Here is a 22,210-nt window from a genome sequence, read left to right as displayed (position 1 = left end):
TTTCAGTCTGCAGGCCGACGCTCTATCCACTGAGCCAAACCGGTTTCCGCAAGACTCTTTCCTTAATCAAACTTTAGTTAAGGCTCCTCTGAGCCCTCAGGCCTGGACCTTAGCCTTCCATGTCCATTCTTGCTGAGTCCAATTTTAGTAAGAATCTGGCTAAATCAGTTTAGAGAGAATTTCCCCCACTTTAAATATCTGATTAAGCGCCTCATACCACACCCTGAACGTTCTTGCTTGCCTTTACCAAGAATCTTATTAGGCCAGTTTAGCAAGAATCCCCTTACCCTTGATGTAGCTTCGTAATAATTTTTACCCACTGACCCTCGCATTGTGCAGGTTGGTTATGAATCTCAGCTATCTCTTTTATATTCAGAGTTGAGTACATCTTGCTCCTGTATTATGTCTCCCTCTACAATATTGCAATACACTAAAGTCTTCCTTAGCATTTTAACAAGTGTCAGAATAATTTTCCTTTAACACCTGATATATAAGAATTACCTAGTAGGCATTATCTTACAGGTATAGAAAGGGGGAAATCATAACTGAAATCCATAATCATAAAATTAGAAAATTGGAAAAACTCTAGAGATCATTTAGTTGTCATGATATTGGAGGAAATCCCTCTACAAAAACAGTCTTGACTGAATACCTGTTTATAAAAAAACAAAACAAAACTATTTATTGGGAAGTCTATTTAATTTTTGGGATAATTCTGAATGTTATTTTTCTTCTTCTATGTATCCACTCCTATTCCGATTCCTTCCTTTTATTAATCTGAGTTCTGACCTCTACATTTAAAAGAATAAACCAATCACCTTCTAGGCAATTGCCATTCAACTATGTAAAGATAGCTGTCATTGCCCATCCTAAGCATTTTTTTTAGAGGAAAAAGTCAAGTATCTATCACTACACCTCAGGGGATATGGCTTCTAGATCTTTCTTTGCTCTGGTCCCCTTCCTAAGGTTTCACTTCAGCTACATAATATTCTCTTAAACGTCACCCCGGCATGACTCACGGTGCTCAGTGTGTTCTGGTCAGTGCAGGAGGCCTCTGCCTCCTAGGTCATCTTTTACTGCACTGAGAGCGATGTTCGGTCTTTGGGCTGCCGCCATTTGAAAACCCATAATTTTTTTTCCATCATTTTTAAAAACTATTATTGAACTAGATTTCTTTCATTTGCTATTTCTAGAGTTGATTTTAAACTTGAATTCAGGATGTTACACTTGTTCCTGTTAAATTTTAATCTAGTTCCTGATTCTGTTGTGATATTTTTGAATTCCAAGTTAGGGGCGATATATACTAGTGACAGTAAACATTGAATAGTATCTGTGAATTTGATAAATATGTTTACTGTGCATTCATGTCAAATCATTGACAAAAATATCGAGCAAGGCACTGAGTCCGGCGCCTATCAGCTAGTACCTCCCTTCACATAGGCGTTGTTTAGCTTGGGGTCACACCAGTAAGTTGTAAATCCTGGCTCTGCCCTTGACTGACCTTGTGGCCTTGACATTATTTAACTCGTCCAAGCCCCAGTCTCTCCTTCTACAAAATGAAGCTAAATAACAATGGTATTTACTTATGGCTTCATGTGGAGCTAAAATGAGAACATGTCTGGGAAGTCCTTACCCTAGGGACATAAAATATGTAATTTTTTTCATATCAAACTAATAGGAAGATTCAAAATGTAGCAGGTATGATATAGAAAACAGATTTGACATATTGTTTGGAATAGACAGCATAAGATATGTTCTTTATGTTTTTCATAAACAGGAAAAACACTTGTTAGCTTAACTGTGGATGGGGAATATCTATACTGGGTCTCCACAGCAAAGGAGGGCACAGAGACTTATCAAGTGAAGAAGAGCCGAGGGGCCACCCCCTCTCAGGTGAAGGCCCCCAGGAGCGAGCGCATCTTGGCTTACAGTTCGGTGCTGCAGCCTTTTCCAGGTAATCAAGCCACAGGCTGAGTCAGCTTGTTCTCCCAGTTCAGGGCCGGAAAGTCTCATCATGACTCCTTCTCCAGGCTGTTTCTCCAGCTCCTGTGTTGTGCTGTCAGTGTTGCTCCAAACTGCCAGGATTTGGCGTGCATCCGAGGCTTGGGGTGCGGGAGGCAGCCAGAGGCATGGGAAACCCTTGCTGCCTGTTTCTCTTTCTCTTCTTAGTCCTGAAAGTTCCTTTCTTTCTGCCTTTTTTCTTCTCAGACGATATTGTAGACTCCCAATCGTTTCACAAAGCATTGCTTAGCATTCCAAGATCAAGTGCCTATTTATAATAGTGTTCTGTGCATCCACCCTTTAACAGACATACATGTGTCCTACCACTTTGACTCAGTTCTTATCTTTTTAAAGGGGTGACACTCATGAAACTTTTAGTGTTGTGCCCCTAACTCTATTTCCCCCTGTGGATTTTATTGTGCAATTTTGTATAAAGCAGTGACTTTTAGGAATGCATGTGTCACATTATGGGCAGAGCTGATTATATATATTTACTACTGTGAGTCACAATAAAAAATGTTTGAAATTTAAAAACCTACCAACCAACCAATCAAAAATGAAAACAGCATTATATAGACTCATGGGTGATTTTCTCAAGATCTCTCTGCCATTAAGATGCCTATGTTATTCTAAATTAAGTGTAATTCCCACTAGACAGGGATAGAAATGAATGAAACAAACTCAAATGATCTTTGCTTAAATGTATTCATTTATCAAATATGTAAGTTACAAAATATTTTAAAAAATGAAGATTTTATAAATAAGTTGAATGACATTTTGGTTAAAAATTAATTTTCCACTTTGAGAAATTTAAGAGATTTTAAAAGACCATGACAATATGATTAAAATAATGTTCTAATTACTTCAAAATAAAACAAGGACCAACTTTATTATGCTACTGTCTAGGTCAGTGATGGCGAACCTATGACACGCATGTCAGAGGTGACACACGAACTCATTTTTTGGTTGATTTTTCTTTGTTAAATGGCATTTAAATATATAAAATAAATATCAAAAATACACATCTTTGTTTTACTATGGTTGCAAATATAAAAAAATTTCTATATGTGCCATGGCACCAGGTTTAGGGTTTTTCAAAATGCTGACAGGCCGAGCTCAAAAGGTTCGCCATCCCTGGTCTAGGTACATTATAAAGGATATACTTTAGCTCCATCTGCTGGAAATGTTAAGCAATTACCAGTTACCTTGCTCCCTAGTTCATCCATCTTTAAGGAAAAAACTTGTCTCTCTGTCCTGAATAATATTTCCAACACTTCACTACATCATGCCTTATAAGTTAAGTAAAAATATAAATATTATATTACCCTCAATGTTCATATGTGTATATATTTAATCTTCTTTTCTTATTATTTTAGATAAAGCATTTCTGTCTCTAGCTTCAGATATTGCAGAGCCAATTATACTTAACACCACTAACACCAGCCTCACGATCAGATTACCGTCTTCCAGGACAAACCTCACCTGGCATGGCATCACCAACCCAACTCCAACATACCTGGTTTATTACAAAGAAGTTAATGATGGGGAAAATGGCTCTGAACCAAAATATAGAATGCTGGTAAGATTGGAGCTGGTGGTCTTTGTCTTATTAGAAGATACTCTTTTTTTGATGTGAAATTCTTAGTCATCGTATTTTCCATAGCATTTTCTGGGATGTGCTATTGTGCAACCTGTTATAGCTGATTCATCAAAGCATATTGTGTCCAGTCTTCTTGTCTGGGAATAAGTTACACTTAAACAAACTTTATTAACGGACCAGTTGGTAGATCGCCAACAGTAACAATTTCCTGAGTGTCCTTAAAAGAACTGTATTTTTTGTCCTTCCTGGTTACCTAATTATCCCTAGAAAGTGATGCATCTGTGATTTTATGGCTCATCTAGCAGATTTTGGTTGAGGGGTAAGAAATGCATTTGACAGAGAGAACATTGCCGTATACCTCTGTCCTCCATAGCATATATCTAATATAAAAATTGTATATTTTTTTGTGATTTCCAGTATTTTGTGAAATGCCCCATTATGCAGGGGCTATGCTTTGATTTATCATTGTATTTCTAGTACCCAGCTTAGAACTTGATATTGTATAGGCATTCACTAGGTATCTCTCGAGTGAATAAATGAATTGGCATAATTCTTGGCAACACGGGCACTGGTGTTTTAGTTGTCCTTGTGATGAAATCATGTGTATCCTATATTTTGCTTTGTGCTACTTATTTAACCAAGTCAAAAAGTGAAATTGACCATCTCCTGTTTGAGGTTAACACAGTACACTTTGCCAGAAAATATAGCTGGTTCTTATGGCTTCCTTTATTTTGTCTGTTTTTATCTTTTTGACACATTTCTAAAGAGAGTTGTTTCAGAGGCAGCTTGGATCATGTGGCTGCCTAAGGCTGGGCTGTGGCACTGGACATGGCTATGAGAGCTCATGTATCTTGTCTTCACATTGACTAACATGCACCAAAGGCATGGTTCTCAACCTCGTGCACACTGGAGCTCTTAAAATCTCTTCATCCAGGTTTCCCCTCAGGCCAATTCAGTCAGAATCTCCGGAGGTGGGACCCAGAAATCAGTATTTTCTTAAAATTTCCAACATGATTCCAACCTGCAACCAAAGTTGAGAACCATTGACCTAAGGAAGGTCTTTTTACTTAAACTTTATTTCTGAGAATGACTAGATAATGTAGCTTAATCTTTTCTATTGTATTCATGTATGTATCACATCCTTCCAATGTCATTTTGCTGAGTTTCTAATGCAATGCCAATGAAATAGTGTCCTCCTCTGGGAATCTACCTTCTTATGTGAGATGAATATGTCACAAAATTGACTGAAGGCTGTCAGTCATTTAGCATTTATTCTTGTAGCTATTAAACAACTCAGGCCTGGGCAGATTAGAACAGTGAACATTGTCCTTCATGATCCAATATCTACAAATAAAAAATGTTGAAGTCTTTTAATATCTTATCACTTTGATTAAATAATTTCTCCCCATTTGTACAAAAAAATAAAAATCACATATTAATATTTGTAAATTAATTACAGGAATTTCAGGAGAGTATAGCCCTTATTGAAGGCTTACAACCATTTTCAACATATATGATACAGATCGCTGTAAGGAATTATTATTCTGATCCTTTGCAACAGTTACCTCTGGGAAAAGAGATTTTGGGGAAAACTAAAAGTGGAGGTGAGTTATGGGCTTGGTGTGGGATGCTAGAGTGGATTTGTACAATATATGTGATGTGTATGTAAAAAACAAACATATGTTTGTTTTTTACCTGAATATAAAGTCATCTTTATTATATGACCTTTTTAAGGCTTAATAAGGAAAATATATTGGTTGAAAAATACTTTGATGACATGATTTTTGCTCTAACACTAGAAGATGATAAATAATATTCCATCAAAATGAAAAGTGACGAGAAGCTGAAACATCAGCATCGATACTGTTCGCCCAAGAAACACAGTCTTTGCTCTCATCACACAGTGTCACCCTCTTCCCATATCTTCATAGGTCTGCACACGTGGTGGGATGGGAAGACCAAGCCTTTTCTCTATTTAAAGTAATATAACATATTGCCTTAAAGAAAATGGATCTAGAATCTATAAAGGTGTCCTTAGGGGTGGCAATTATTATGGGGTGATGCCATTTCTTTCAGATGTCTCTGATGAATTCACGAAAATCACCCCAATTTGGGTATTCATCATCACTGGCCAAATCCTGGAGCTAGAGTCAGAGAATGATTGGATACAAAAAAAGTTAAAGCAAATGCATCACCGCCCCCCTGGATCGCTGCAGCGCCCACCAGGGGGCGGTAGCGCCCACTTTGGGAATCACTGATTTAGTCATTCGGCAAAAAGAAGCCAGTCTTTCAGACAGCCGCTAACTTACCATTCTATAAGAGGCTGGCTTCCCTGAGGCACATCTGTCACTCATTCTGCTCACATGACATGACTGTTCCTCAACCAAAACTCCATCCCTTCCTTCCATCTCCCAGTGCCGTGATTGCAACATCCCTGGTCATGCGTTGCTCTGTGTTTCAGTACCAGAGGCCGTTTGGCTCATTAACACAACAGTGCAGTCAGACACCAGCCTTGTCGTATCCTGGAGAGAATCTCCCAAGCCAAATGGACCGACGGAGTCAGTCCGCTATCAGCTGGCAATTGCACATCTGGCCCGCGTTCCGGAGACTCCTCTAAGACAGAGTGAATACCCTCACGGAAGGCTTGCTCTCCTGGTTACTGGACTGTCCGGGGGGAAACTGTATGTGTTAAAGGTACAGCGAGGCTACTGGGTACTTTTACTGCCATTCTCCAGCACAAGGTTGTGAAAAGGTTTAGCCATTTTTGTTGTTACTGTTTTTACAAAAGGTCCTTGCTTGCCACGCCGAGGAAATGTGGTGTGCTGAGGGCCGCCCTGTCACTGTGGAAATGTTTGACACCCCAGAGAAGCCGTATGCCTTGGTTCCAGGCAACACCAGTTTGCAGTTGGATTGGGAGGCTCCAGCTAATGTGAACCTCATCAGGTTTTGGTTTGAACTCCAGAAGGTAGATCACACCGTACACTTTAATGCAAACTCTTCTTTTATGCTGCAGAATAAGTTGGAAGCTCTTTTGCATATCTCTAGAGCAGTGGTTCTTAACCTTCCTAATGCCACGACCCTTTAACACAGTTCCTCATGTTGTGGTGACCCCAATGATAAAATTATTTTCGTTGCTACTTCATAACTGTAATTTTGCTACTGTTATGAATCGTAATGTAAATATCTGATATGCAGGATGTATTTTCATTGTTACAAATTGAACATAATTAAGGCATAGTGATTAATCACAAAAACAATATGTAATTATATATGTGTTTTCTGATGGTCTTAGGCGAGACTGTGAAAGGGTCATTCGACCCCCAAAGAGGTCGTGACCCACAGGTTGAGAACCGCTGCTCTAGAGCATTCTCTATATAAATCAACAATCTATTTGACCACATTCATTGATTCAGCTTTGCCATCTAGAAGCTGTGAACTGTCTAGACTAATTTCTGATAGGAAGAATTCCCAGAGAGATTAGTTTGCTCTTAAACGGCTCCATGTAAAAGGGTATAAATATGGTTTATGGATTTCATAATACTTTACTTTGTTTAAATGTTATCAGCATTGTTCTCTGGTTTAAAGTCCATAGCAATTTGGTATCTTCTATAAAAAAAAAAAAAGAGGAAAGACATATAGAAGCACAAAAACAAAACATGTTTAGAAAGGTGCTTTCAACCATTTAAGGCTAAATAGCAACAGGAGAGAAGTAAGATATAAAACCATTTGACCTTGGCATATAAACTGTAAGTGTTCCTCATCCACAAATCTTCGTGCTTTAACCAATAGAAAGGCATTCACTGAGTTGTAAAATATCAATTAATCTAATTACTTCACTGCTAAGGAAAAGTTTAGATTGATTTTATATTGCTACAGTTAGAATGGATTATTACATTTTTATAATTGCTACGTTTCATTTTCATCATTGTATATCCACGTGTTCACATTTATAAAGAATGTCTTGTTCAGTGGTAACTTAAAAACAAATCAGTATAGTCATGGCCTCATTTTTCTTTAAAAATGAAGTTGCTCTCAGGATGATTTTTAGAGTTTACTACATAAGATTATTTTATGACCTTGTACTTTTATATAAAAACTATGAAATATGTGACACAACAGTGAATGTTGACTTGACAAAACCAAAGGCCATACTTTAATGGGACTTCTTCCACTGAGCATTTTTATGATGATGTGTTGCCTATTTAAAAAATGATCTTATAAAAATGCAGTTAAATTGGAGAAATTAGAAATCACTTTTATTTTTTGACATCTATCTAAGTAAGCTTAATGCAGTTCAGTTTAAAGTCAAGAGGAGGGAGATACAGCTCATTTCCCAGATCAAAGAGATGAAATGGGAAGGACCTTGGAGATGATGATCTCTAGCCTCTCATTTTACTGATGAGAAGTCAGAGACCCAGACAGGCGCCAACATGAGTCAGATCTCCCCAGACAGTCAGCAGAGGACCCCAGGTGACTCATTCCTCGGCAGTGCTGCTTGGGTGCTGTCCATAGAAGGAAGAGGAGTCATTAAGCCACCCAACTCCTCAACATTTGGAGAGAACATGGCTAGGGACTGCCTGGTTCAGTCCTCATGACTTTCATGCTACGCTTTTTGTTTCAAAACTCCTTGTATTCTTACACTTGCTCAACACAGGTTTCAGACAGACCACTTAAAAATCATGAAGCTTAAATTGTCTGATACAGTAATTTCTACACGTGTGACCCTCTGTAGATACTAATTGATGAGCACGGTAGAAGGCTATATTCTGAGAGGGTTAATGAGTGATATCTAGTCATAAAGTTCGTTCTCTTTTGAGCCTACCTTATAATAATAGGACAGCTGGGGATGAATCTATAACTCTATACTGAAACTCTGAGGCAGGTGATAAGGGTGAATACCTATCTTTTTAATTAATAATTTTTTTAGAAAGGAAACAAGGAGACAAAGATAAACTTGTAGTCTCTCTCTTTTCTATCAAAAGTTCCTTACGTAGAAAATGAAAGAATTTGAGCACAAAGCTAAATTTCTACCTCGGGCTTAAATTTCATAGATTTTTAAAAATCATAACAGTCTAGAGAAGAAGAACATATTTGATTTAAGACTTGAGAAAAAGAAGTAATTTTGCTTTGACAATTTTTTTATGGAAGCCCATTAAAACTGTGTTTTCCTCAGTTATCTAGGGAAATCCCTACCAGAACCAAATATTTTTGAAGTTCCAGTCTCTGAGACATTATAGTCTGCACCAACCCCCACCCCCTCCACCAAATAATTTGAAAATCCTTCTGTGGTTGCCTCCACCCCTGCACTTGTAGGCCTCAGACAAAGGAAGGGTCTGACTGTTGTGATTTACCGGGGTAGCCCGGGGCATCTCGCCAAGTTTGTGGTCTGTCCAAACCATTTGTTGCTGTCGGAAGGCTGATACCCTACAGTTTTCCAGTAGCCCCCTTGGCTAAACATCTTCCTGATATTTCAAGGAGCTGTGTTAATTTCTAGATGGTGTGGAATGTTGGGCCACCTAAACTATTCACTTAAGGTCATTACTATAGCAGATCACTAAGGAGGCAGGACCACAAAGGGCTAGAATTTTGAGCCAGTTATTAACCAATCTCTCTCTCTCTCTCTCTCTCTCTCTTTCTCTCTCTCTCTCTCTCTCTCATAGGTTCAGAGTAAATGTTATGGATCCAATGTCTTGATGGGATTGATACATTTATATGTTTGTCAGGCAATGTCCCTGACATGAGCATTTCTATTTTTTTCTCAATCCTTTCATTCCCCATTCCCGTTTCTTTATGTAACAAGGTGGTCTGCTTCTTGAAAGGCCTATAGATAATCATTCCTGAGTAGAAAACTAATACAAAGTGTCTGTCCAATGAAATGGCATGGCCTTGGAGTGCTAAGTGAAAAAGGAGATGTAAAGCAGGTTTATTTATGGAAGCTGACCTTCGTAGGAAACTACTGGAGAAAATACACTAAGAACCCTTGACAAAATGCCACCTGCCATGTCTCTTCCTGTTTGCATGTTGAAAAAAATCGCCATTTTCAAATAATGACGTTAAGGGTCCAAATACGTGGAGTTTTAAAAAAGTAATGTCACAAAGAAAGAAGTTTAAAATTAGTAAAATCAAAGACCCAGTATCTAAAGCAGCGGTTCTCAACCAGTGGGCCCTGACCCTTTTGGGGGTCGAACGACCCTTTCACAGGGGTCACCTAAGACCATCGGAAAACACATATATAATTACATATTGTTTTTGTGATTAATCACTATGCTTTAATTATATTCAATTTGTAACAATGAAATTGGGGGTCATCACAACATGAGGAACTGTATAAAGGGTGGTGGCATTAGGAAGTTTGAGAACCACTGATAAAGAAAGTAAAATTTCCTATATTTAACTTCTAACCTGGCTACTGATGGTGGGCAAAAATTTTCTTCTCCTGGGGATGGAGTCTTCCTTTGTATAAAAATAAGCAATGCTAGTGTGATGTCTGAAAAAAGTTTTGGGAAGAAAAACTAAATGTCTTAATTCATAACTCAATGTGGACTTCTTCACAGAATCAAAACATGTAAAAATATCATTATTTTGAAATTAACAAATCTTTGGAATTGAAAGTATCATTGTTTTGGTCTATCACTCTCCCTCAGCAGTGAATTGGCATTTTTAGCCATCCTGATTCAATGCAGGCACCTACAATTAGAGGAAATAAGAAGTCAAGCTCTAAATTTCCTCCAATGATGCATAGTCAGAAATGTATGCCCCACCTTAGACTTATCCTAAGAACTATTATTCATGTCAGTTATAGCTGACTGTGAAAAATAAGATGGCTGTGTCTGGTAGGCATGATGTTTGGGGTCAAACATAAAGAAACACTTATTTTTTAATAGAAAATAAATTTTATTTAAAGTTTCATTGATTGCCTTGGTTTGTGAATTTCTGTGTTTAAGAAGGTTTTCTTAAAGAAACAAAAAATGTTAATTGAGTCTTCCTTTTCTAGTGGAAGTACAGTGAGTTTTACCACGTGAAAGCTTCGTGCAGCCAAGGCCCTGCTTATGTCTGTGACATCACAGATCTGCAGCCGTACACTTCTTACCATGTCCGAGTAGTGGTGGTTTACAGGACAGGAGAAAACAGCACCTCACTTTCAGAAAGTTTTAAGACCAAAGGTGAGTCTTAACATACAGCACTGAGAAAACCAAACCCTATAAGTTTCCCAATTATTTTCTCAGCACTTATTTCACCAATCCTAGAGGCTGTCATTTTTTTCTTAAAAGAGTAAATTACTATTTCTAAAACTTGAGTGAAGAAATTAAAGAGTTAGGAGTCCTTATAGGCAGTAATGAATTAATACTCACCTGGTCTTGCAAGATCCTGAACAGGGCAAATTATTTCACTTTTCAGTATTCGGATTTCTGGTCTAGCTATATTTTGCAGCAAGAACTAAATGAAAACAATGTTACTGAGTGTACAACCCAATATTTACTTACTGATGACTATAACCACATTAAGATTTTAAAAAATCTAAAAAGTATATTAAATCCACTAGTGTTCTAAAAGGTATACCATAACACCAAGTTGATCTTATAAGAATCAAGGGAGAATGTACTAAAACTTACAATATTTTCTTTTTGTATCACTTATTTCAGACCAAGCTAAGCTATGTTACTCTTATCATGAATTTATCACTAGTAAAAATGTCAGATATTCATTAAAAAATATGCACTTATATGAAAACTAGAGGCCCAGTGCATGAATTCATGCAAGAGTAGGCCTTCCTTCCCCCGGCTGCCGGCACCGGCTTCCTCTGGCATCAGGGACCCGGGCTTCCCTGTGGCTGTCAGCAGACACCTGGGACCCGGGCTTCCCTCGCAGACCCAGCTTCATCCAGAAGGAATGAAGGACATCCAGAAGGACGTGCGGTCTAATTAGCATATTATGCTTTTATTATTATAGGTATTTTATTTCCTCTTAGTAAATACAGTCTATAAAAATATGTTGTGCAGGATATTTTATATTTCTAACATATCAATCAGTATTTTCTTTGTTTCCAAAGCTGGAGTCCCAAGTAAACCAGGCATTCCAAAATTATTAGAAGGGAGCAAAAATTCAATACATTGGGAAAAGGCTGATGATAATGGAAGCAGACTTATGTACTATATACTTGAGATAAGGTATGTCTATTGGCAAAAGTGCTTTGTAAACTACAAAGAGCTAAGGTGTTATTAGATCAAAATTAACAATATTTCTCAATATGTATTTTATAAATAAATGTGAAGGATCTTTAAAGACCGTGAATGTCTCATTATCTTTCTTACTCTGGTCCCAGCAGCTTATTGGCACTCCAATTATAAAGCAGATCTCAAAAAGTGCTTGTCAAAACTTTATGGAAATAATTCTATAATTGGCACATATAATTTATATTTACTTAATATCTATTCTTTTCAAGAAGCTGAGCTGATGTTTCGTGTTAGATGGTGGTATGCATGTACATTTCAGGTGTTAATTTGTTTTAGCAAGATGAATAATATATAGGGAAAACTGTCAACGAGCTAGGTATTTTTCAGAACGTAAAACCAGGAACAGATCACGCAGGACTCTCTATCCACTGTGAAGATGACGGTTTGCAGCGTGTTCCTGGGGCCTGAAAATGTGCCTTTGATGTAAACTGATCAGCTGATGAACATACGCAACCTCAGACCCAGACAGGATGAGGAGCTCTCTGAATCATAACTGGCTCAGATGAACTGATTTCATGCCAGCTCGAAGGGAGAATTTCAAATTCCATAGACACGCCCCTCACGGGACTATGAAGCCATCTTTTAAGAAGCTCCAAGGACAAGTCACTTCCATAATTATAGTCCTGGCTATTTGAGCTTTAGATCTATTTTTGCTTCATCATGCTCTGGCATTCCCATAACCTTAAAAAAAATTTCCTGCTCATGCTAGAGGAGTGCATTAACCATATTTCTAGCTGAAACCTTCTTGAAATTTCTGTTACTGTTGTTCACACAGAGTGAAATACATTCTGACCTGCAGAGCTGTCTTGGTGGCCTGTGACTGTGATTATGTCCACCAGTCAGGCATCACCATGGCCTTGAAGGACCCTTTTAACATGTTTCCCTCAGTAACACCTTAAATGCATAGCTCCACAAATACTTTGCATGTTCTTGCCCAAGTTTCTACTCTCTGGACAGGGGCTGTGGAGGAAAGAATGAATTGCTTTACCTTTAGTATCTCAAAGTAACTTCTTCAGTCAGGACACTCTCATGTACCCTGTGTACTTGCTGACAGTATAGTGGTAGTGATAGTGCCAAATACATGAACTTGGGAGCTGAGCAGACTGTGTTAATTCCCTAGGGCTGCCACAACAAAGTACCACCAACTGGATGGTTTAAAACCACACACAATATTCTTTTACAGTTCTGGGGACTAGAGTCTAAATTCAAGGTGTCAGGTCCAGCTGGTGTGGCTCAGTGGTTGAGCATGGACCTATGAACCAGGAGATCACAATTCAGTTCCTGGTCAGGGCACATGCCTGGGTTGAGGGCTCGATCCCCAGTGGAATCAGGACCAGCTTTTACCTCCCAAGTCACTCAGCAGGTTTTCTCAGCCTTGGATATGACATACAAACTCCAACTGGCATAGTAATTAAACACTGACTATAATTAATGATTTGGTATGTGCTAGGGATTTTTTTCTACATCCCTTTTTGTTAATCCTCACTAGAGGATATTTTCCCATTGATTTTTAGGGAGAATGGAAGAGAGAGGGAAAGACAGAGAGCAACATCGACTGGTTGCCTCCTGCAGGAGCCCTAACCAGGGCCTGGGCCAGGGAGGAGCCCGCAACCAAGGTACGTGCCCTTGACCGGAATCAAACCCGAGACCCTTTGGTCTGCAGGATGGCACTCTATCCACAGAACCAAACTGGGTAGAGCCATAAAAATACATTGAAAAATAAAATAAAATCAAGGTGTCAGTAGGACTATGCTTCCTCTGAGGATTCTAGGAAAGAATCTTTTCCTGCCTCTTGTTAGCTTCTGGCGATTGCTGCCAATCCCTGGCATTCCTTGGCTTGTAGATACATCACTCCAGTCTCTGGCTCTGTCATCACATGGCATTCTCCTTCTCTTTGTGTGTGTCTGTGCCTAAATCTCTGTCTTCTTAAGAGGGCATCAATCATTATGTTTGAGCCTATCCCAATCCAATATGCTCTCTTTAACTTTGTTACATCTGAAAATACCCTATTTCCAAATAAGGTCATATTCACACGATCTGGGTTGGCCTGAATTTTGGTAGGACACTATTTAACCCAGTACACAGACCATGTTTAACTCCTTGCTCTATTCCATTTATAAACTTAAATGTTCTCATCTGGAGAAAAAAAAAAGGGATAATAATATCTACCTCTATAGGCTGTTGTGAAGACCCAGTGAAATGAAATGACATGAAAACCAGCAGTATTGTATGTTGTAAATAAAAGATGTTCAGCCAATGTCAGAATTCTTTCTTCTCTTTCTCAATGGCCAATAGCTGTGAAGAGCCATTTTATAAATGTTTAAGTGTCTCATTTTTTTTGGGTCAGAATTGTTTGGGTTAACCAATGAAATTGCCAATGCCTAATATGAGACTTCACAAAATGTACAAAAATACCATGTCATCAAGCTTCACTCAGGATGATCCCTAGGACCTTCAGCTCCAACTCGATTCTCTGGTCCTCCTGATACACTTCCCACCGCCTGTCCCTCACAGGCCAGCCTTTGCTGTCACTGTTTCTCTTTGGGACAGCTGCTCAGTTAGTAGGAGCAGAACTGGCTTCCGTGATCTATCCCCATGCGTATTGTGGGTTGGTACCAAGTCCTAAAACTGCTGTGGTCTGAAGAGTTTCAGACTTCTTACCGTCAGAGAAGACATAACTGAAAGGCCTTTAGCCTGTGATTCCAGCCTTCCAGCTACATCTTTTAAACCCAGCTATTGTGCTCTTTCCATGTTTCATGTGAAGAATCATGTGGATTGAATTTGAGGTGAGGGTAGGCCAATACCAATGGCAACAACAAAACTTGCAACTTCAGACATAATAACTTTGGTAGCTGAGCTATTGTACCTTCCTGATCAGTTGTATGTTTTTTTGTGGTATTTTTATCTGGATATGGTATTTGGAGACTATAGATATAGAGGCTGAGAAATAAGAAAAAGAAAAAATTTCCAATAAAAAATTATGGAACAATTGTCTTATGTGTTTGGAATTCTGAAGAAAGTTTATGCATTCTGATAGTAGGAAAAGTTGCCTCAGCTTTCTCTTGGCCATTGATTATTCATTATTTTCCTGATGGGCTGAGTTGGTTGGCTCCATTCATTGCTGAGATGACTTTATAAGACTCTGCTGTGTTCTGTGGCCAAACCATGTGACAGGAATGAGATCAAGGGTAAAGTGTGCAATAGGAGATGCTCTGGAGTTCTGGCATTAAAATGATCTATGAGTGTCTAGAAACAACACATATGTTGTCTCATATATTTTCTATATTCATGGTTTTGCTCTTTCTTTTGCAGAAAGGGTACTTCAAATGATTCACTGAACCGGAACTTAATGTGGAAGATGGCGTTTAATGGATCCTGCAGCAGCATTTGCACATGGAAGTCCAAAAACCTGAAAGGAACATTTCAGTTCAGAGTAGTAGCTGCAAATACTCTGGGATTTGGTGAATATAGTGGAATCAGTGAGAATATTTTATTAGCTGGAGGTATATTACCATGTCTGCCTACTAACTTTTCACACATACTAACTTATTACACAAAGGTTCAGAGATAAAGATGGTGCATTCTTAACATTAGCAATAAATTGGGTGACTGTAAAACTTATCATCTCAACTACCAAACTATTCATTTCATCTGATATGCTCTTCTTAAAACACCAATACCCTCATCATTTTTCTCCTCAGTGATAATCAGCTAGTCCTTAATGTCACCTCATCAATCCATGCTCCTAGGACCTACATAGACCCCCAAGGCTGTCCAGAGCCTGGTCTTTGCCCAGCCTTATTATCCTATTCCTGGTACTCTCATCTTCTGTACAAGAGGCCCAAAGTTATACTTTGTCTTTTCCCCAATATTTCCATCTTCCGTTGTGCTCTATTTCATCTTTCTAATCACATAGGCTAGAAGTCTCAGTACCTCCTCTAGTCAGTCACCAAGTTCTATTGATTTGCTCTCTTGACTTCTGTCTGGTAAGTTCCCGTCTTCCTATTTCCGCCCTGGCTTTCCTCAGTCAAGCTGTCGTTTCTTGCCTGTGCTCTTGGCTTACCCACATGCTGACCGTTAATCTAGCCAAAGCACAGCTGGACCGCTCGCCCCCTCTCAGAAGCGCCCGAAAAGGCTCTCATTCACGGTCTTCAGGACCATGTACAAACTTTTGTGTGGGCATTTAAGGCCTTCTGTAGTTTCTCCTCTTTCCCAATATTTACCCTTTCTAGCCACATGAGACTATAAAAAGCTTTTATGACGCTAGCTCTCCAGCCTTTGTTTCCTTTGGCCTGGAATGCAGGTTCCCACAATCTGCCATTCACCCCATTATCTGGCATTTCCTTCCTGTCACTTTCTGTCAATTGAAATTCTTTGCATCCTTCAAGGCCTAACTTAAATGAACCCATCATGATGCTTAACTGATACTCCTCAGGCAACTAAGTGATTATATTTTATGCCCACACAGCCCAATAGTCTATATAAAACTTTCATCGTTCTTTTTTTTATTTTTTATTATAGTTAGTTATCTGGCTAAGATTTCAGCAAACTCTTTTCTGAAAAGAACCAAATAGTAAATACTTTAGGCTTTGCAGGCTGCATCTGATCTCTGTAGCATATGTTTCTTCTTCTTTCCTTTTAAAAATAATACTTTAAACATCACTCTTAGTCCCTGGGCAGTGCAGAATGAGGCTGTGGCCAGATTTAGCCCACAGGCCATAGTTTGCCAAGCTCTGTCTACATGTTTATCTTTTCTTCTCAACTGAAGCTACCGAAGAGAAGGTACCATGTGTTCATGTTTATATTCCTCAGTTTAATGTCCATGGAATTAAATGTGTATGAAGATGTTACAGAATAATAATAATCCCAACTATATACTATAAGATGAAGACTGAGACTTCTTGTCCCAAATTTGTTAAAAGGATTATCCATGTTTTCTCGATCACTTTAAAGTAGAAACCTGGGTGGGTACACCCCTATGATGTATTGGTAAACTGGCTCTTTGGAAAAACACACATAAAAAACATTGATTTTTGATTACCCAGGATGTAAATACTCTTACCATAGATGATGTCAAGCTACATAGTTTAACTGGCTCCTAAAATATCATTGGAGCTAGTCTGGTATATCAGGTAGATCACCTAGGCCAGTGATGGCAAACCTTTTGAGCTTGGCGTGACAGCATTTTGAAAAACCCTAACTTAACTCTGGTGCCGTGTCACATATAGAAATTTTTTGATATTTGCAACCATCGTAAAACAAAGATTAATATTTTTGATATTTATTTTATATATTTAAATGCCATTTAACAAGAAAAACCAACCAAAAAATGAGTTCGCATGTCACCTCTGACACGCGTGTCATAGGTTCACCGTCACTGACCTAGACAGTCTATTCTGTGAATTAATTTCTTTTTCTCATTTATTTCATTAGATGGTTTTTGGATTCCAGAAACAAGCTTTATACTTACTGTTGTAATTGGAATATTTCTGGTTGTTATAATCCCATTGACCTTTGGTAAGTAAAAAAAATTTTTTTTAAATAGGTAATACATAAGTTATTTAATTATAATAATTGATTTATTTCTTAGTTTATTTAATCTCCCACATGAAATAAATTCATAAAATTTACAATGTTACCTTTGGCTATAAGTTCTTAACCATTATCTTTTGTGAATTGTTTTCTGGATCAAAGAGTAACTATTTTATGAAAACTATAGCTATATTTACACTTCATGGTATATTTTAGATAAAACTACTTGCAAGAACACTGACTTTAACTTTCTTTAAAATAGTGTTTGTTTCTGATTGACTAAAACAAGTGTTTTTTTTGTGTGTGGTGTAAAGTTTGAAATAAATGAGAAATTACTTTGGGTATATAAAAAAAAGGGTAGGATTAGTGCAAGACCAGTGGCAATCCTTGCTTGGGTTAGTCTGGGCTCCAGGCAGACAGCCTGGTTTGGAATGAGGAGGGCCTCTTTTACAGAAGATCCATTTCTGGCCTGTAGGATCCACTCTCACTTTCAGATGTCTGCCTTGCTTATTTCAAATCCCTGCTCATTTATAAATGACGAGGGAAACAGAATTAGATTAGGTAGATAGAAAACTGGCCATTTCCAACTATTCTTTTTATACTAATGTGCTAGTCCTAAAAGGCCTTTTAAAAAATAATTTGGTTTAATGCTGAGAAAATACAGTGACAACCCCAAAGGACTTTGTCAAATATTGGGCCCTATAGGGTTATTATAGTGATCACACATTCTGATTCATTCTTATTGTTTCAGCATAAGCATCAGTAGCACTTTCTTTCAGTCCCTAAAATGCCTTGTTTTGGATTACAAGATATATGATCATCTTATTATTAATATGATGTGCCTCAGACATGCTAAAACATTATAAGAAAAGCATGATATTTACCAGAAAAGAGCACTCACATACATATTCGGGAAATTGTGGCTTTTTTGCATAAATAAGGAAAAATTAGAAGAGAACATTTAAGGAAAATTTACACACATATAGTTGAAATCTCTCAGTGTAGAAATATTTCACTCGTGTTCTAAATCTTTATTTTTCCCCAAACCGATTGGAATCATAAGCTATTGGAGAGCACACTGAAACTTGAATTGAAATTTCTTATCACAGATTCCACCCAGATAATATATGGGACTCCTTCAGCTAACTTGGAAAGCTAAAAATTTCATCTGACCCTGCCAGGATATTAACCTGTGGTTCCAGGGAGTCTAAGCATTGCACAGCTGATGTTTGTGTCACTAAGCCAGCCCCTCCAGAGTTACGCGTATGACTGCAGTATATTTGGCAGTTGGCATATAGGCTTGACTGCTTGTCTGCTTTCCTACTGGGAAGGAGTCGTTCATGAAGAATCTTCCATCTGACCTTTGCTTGCCTACTTGTACATCACCATTGTTTAAACTCCTAACTCTGGTGCGTGAACACGAGATAATTTTAGACAACCTATTATGCTTTTAAGACATCCTAAGGATATCTGACTTTCTCAGGCCTTAAAGGTCTTTATTCTATTTGGAACTCAAACAGAGTTTTGAGTACAGCTAAGCTAATCTGGTTATTTAGGAAACGTGCATGTGGTTTTACTAGTAGGGGTGTGGAAGTGCATGAGAAAAGACTGAGTTCTTAAAATAATGAGAAGTAGGAATTGTTTTAAAATTTGCATTGTGCTGAGAGCTCTCATCAGTCATACTTATAAATATAAAATTGAAACAAGGGTTTTAAAATAAGCATGGACATCTTTTGCTGTGGGGAGCAGTCACAGCTAATGTGTAACATCAGCCATATGCTGGGAGCAGAGGGAAAGATAAAGTAGTAAACTACAATTCCTGACCTCGGGATTTGCCATTTAATGAGGGAGGTAAGACCTATCTGTGTGAAAAGATAAATAGTGATATATGTGTTAAGCAACAACAAAAGGCAATGGATGGTACATGAAATACACAAGACAGTGACATAGAAGTGCTTAGAGACACCACTAGTCTTATACGTTCAGAGATGAGAGATCAGTAGAGGTTGCAGAAGTCTTGTAAGGTGTCACTGAAAATGGGGGACATTAGCATGGCTTTTAAAAATGAAGAGGGGTATGAGAGCATTTCAGGTTTGAAAAACTGCATTAGCAAAAGTACTTAAGATCTACCCCTGTGTGGTCCCTTAGATGGAATTTCACTTGAATAAAAGTCTAACCTGTTAAATACAGAAGCTACTATAGAATAAAGTTCAAATTTTTCATGATTATCTAACAAAGCATACTTGCTGTTTTCAGCTTCTGAACCAATATTCTAGGGTAGATGGATGATCTTATTGACACAATTGTAATGTGATCTATAAAGATATCATTTATTTATAATTTATATTTATGATTATAAAATTTGCTCATTGTATGAAGAAGATAATATAAATCATCCATGATTTCATGACTAGGGAGGACCACTGCTAATATTTGGTGGGGTCCATTCCAATAAATTTTCTCTGTATTTGAATATATATATATATATATATTCAAATGGATATATACTCTGATACTCTGCATTTTCAAAAAGTGTGCCATTATAGCCATTATATTGAAAGCACTCCTCAGGTTTACCGAGGAGTATAACCTGGACATATCTGGACTCAGAAATTAATTTGTTTCACTAATAATTATTATTATGCCAGGGTGTTTTGCTTTGACTTTGCTTTATGAATGATTTTGAGAAATAAATTCTGATATTAAGATACTTCAACTCCTTTATAACAGCAATAAGAAATACATTAAATGTTACTCTGATATTCGATGAAAAGTGAGGTAGTATAAACTCTGCGTTTTTCTATGGCCTGCTACCTAAATTTAATTAGTTTTTTATCATTATTATGGGCATACTTTTCCATTAAATTCTATTTTACCAATGGTGTTCTTATGGATAAATACTTAAAGTGTATTGTTAACATATCCTAAAAGAAAAGGATGCAATACTTTGTTTTGTAAATTATGTCTTTTTTTCTGTATAGTCTGGCACAGAAGATTAAAGAATCAGAAAACTCCCAAGGAAGGGCTGACGGTTCTCATAAACGAAGACAAAGAGTTGGCTGAGCTGCGAGGCCTGGCAGCTGCGGTGGGACTGGCTCATGGCTGCTGTGCGACACGGTGAGTACCTGGGGCATCGTGAGGGGGCAGCTAGATGAAGGGCAGGCAGGATGACCTGGGCTTATGTCTACCCTTCTGTTTCAGGAGTTGTATGGTGGTTGTCTACACATGCTCTTTAAGATAGATGAGTATTGAACTTCTGTTGTCATCAGAACTAAAAAAATATTTAAATGTCTGTATACGACATTATACTATGGTCCATACAAAAGGGAATTATATAGTCATAGGCCTTGCAATTTGTAACTTAAGACATGGAAATGAGGGATTTGGAGTAGACACAGAAGTGATCTAAATTACCTAGCTATTCAGAGGTGACTTTTCCTTGAGAAATACCCAGCACACCTAACACTCAAGATTCTCCTTTAAAAACTCAAAGCAGATGCATTTCTCTCCTCATAATATTCCAGGTGAGAAGCTTGGCTTCTTAAAAGTTAACCTGGTGAAAATGGAGTTGATTTTTGTGGTCATAGTAAATTTTGTTTTATATAAGAGATCAGGTGTGCGAACTAGTTAAAGTAAATAATTTTTAGCTCATAAATCCAGCTGTATGTATTACTAATTTGTAATCACTTTTTATACAAACTGGTAGCCTGAAGGAATTAATTGATAACTATAAAAAAACAAGCTACAGCAAAAAAACCTGAGGCAATGCACACCCAGCCATGTGTCTGTCAAAATGAAGGTGCCTATTAGCAAAGTGACAGGGTCTGCCTGGGTTTTAGAATAGGGAAGGAATATTCTGGATGGTGGAATAGGGAAGGAATTGAAACGCAAAATCCCACGTCACTTTATCACATAGAATGCACTTCAGTGTTGCGAAACCAGGAGATTTCTTTCTCATACGCTTTCGAACACTAACACCAACACCAACTTGTAAACCATCTGTATTTTGGGAGACCAAGAATATTGCTATTTTCTAGTACTCTTCCGACCCAAGAGGAGATTGAAAGTCTTCCTGCCTTCCCTCGGGAAAATCTGACCCTGCGCCTCCTGTTGGGAAGTGGAGCCTTTGGAGAAGTGTATGAAGGGACAGCAGTAGACATCTTAGGAGCTGGAAGCGGAGAAACCAAAGTAGCAGTGAAGGTAGCGTGGTTTTAACTACTTGACATGTTATGTCAGCCTATTTACATAGATTTGCATGGGTGCAACTATAATGAAAGATGAGTGATCTTAACTGAAAAGAGAACTAGAAGGTAGGAGACTATTCACGGCTATAGAAATCACTTTTTTTCCCCCTTCCATTTCCTACATAAGCTCTGAAATTAATACTAATCTCTATGATTACTAATTAGTGAAGACCCAGCAGTTTCCCCCTTCAAAAATACTGTAAGAGAAGTGAGGTTGTTAAGTACATTCTCAAGGTAGGTAATAGGGCAGATTGTAAGTATTTTAGACTTGTGGCCATAGCGTGTCAGTTGCAACTATGCCACTCTATCATTCAGTATGCAAACCAATGTGCGTGATTATGTTCCAGTTAGACTTGATTTATGAAAACTGAAGTTTAAATTTCACATAATTTTTATGTGTAATGAATTATATTCTTTTTTTTTTACTTTCTTCAACCATTTAAAAATATAACATGTCAATTATACCTCAATAAAGCAAGGAAAAAATGTCACAACTATTATCAGATAGCACGCTATACAAAAATAGGTGACAGGGTGGAACTGGTCCACAGGCTATATTTTGCTGACCTGTAATTGAGCAACATCTTCATCACAGCTTG

General features: G+C 37.9%; 1 protein-coding gene across 1 annotated transcript in view; it reads left to right on the top strand.

Annotated features, from left to right (window-relative positions):
* ROS1 (ROS proto-oncogene 1, receptor tyrosine kinase) overlaps window positions 1-22,210 on the top strand; it is an 88,754-nt gene that overhangs the window by 47,787 nt on the left and 18,757 nt on the right. The window contains exons 27-37 of the mRNA XM_006778496.2: window positions 1,778-1,954; window positions 3,378-3,580; window positions 5,061-5,205; window positions 6,063-6,295; window positions 6,390-6,566; window positions 10,596-10,764; window positions 11,652-11,769; window positions 15,148-15,338; window positions 17,269-17,352; window positions 20,349-20,484; window positions 21,405-21,567. Of these exons, the coding sequence (XP_006778559.1) occupies window positions 1,778-1,954; window positions 3,378-3,580; window positions 5,061-5,205; window positions 6,063-6,295; window positions 6,390-6,566; window positions 10,596-10,764; window positions 11,652-11,769; window positions 15,148-15,338; window positions 17,269-17,352; window positions 20,349-20,484; window positions 21,405-21,567 (1,796 nt within the window). The remainder of the gene's footprint in view (window positions 1-1,777; window positions 1,955-3,377; window positions 3,581-5,060; window positions 5,206-6,062; window positions 6,296-6,389; window positions 6,567-10,595; window positions 10,765-11,651; window positions 11,770-15,147; window positions 15,339-17,268; window positions 17,353-20,348; window positions 20,485-21,404; window positions 21,568-22,210) is intronic.

The sequence above is a fragment of the Myotis davidii genome, unplaced genomic scaffold (genome assembly GCF_000327345.1).
Source record: "Myotis davidii unplaced genomic scaffold, ASM32734v1 scaffold147, whole genome shotgun sequence".
In the NCBI taxonomy this organism is placed as follows: domain Eukaryota; kingdom Metazoa; phylum Chordata; class Mammalia; order Chiroptera; family Vespertilionidae; genus Myotis; species Myotis davidii.
Note: the sequence above shows the minus strand (reverse complement) of the source record. Positions and strands in the feature narration are given on the sequence as shown.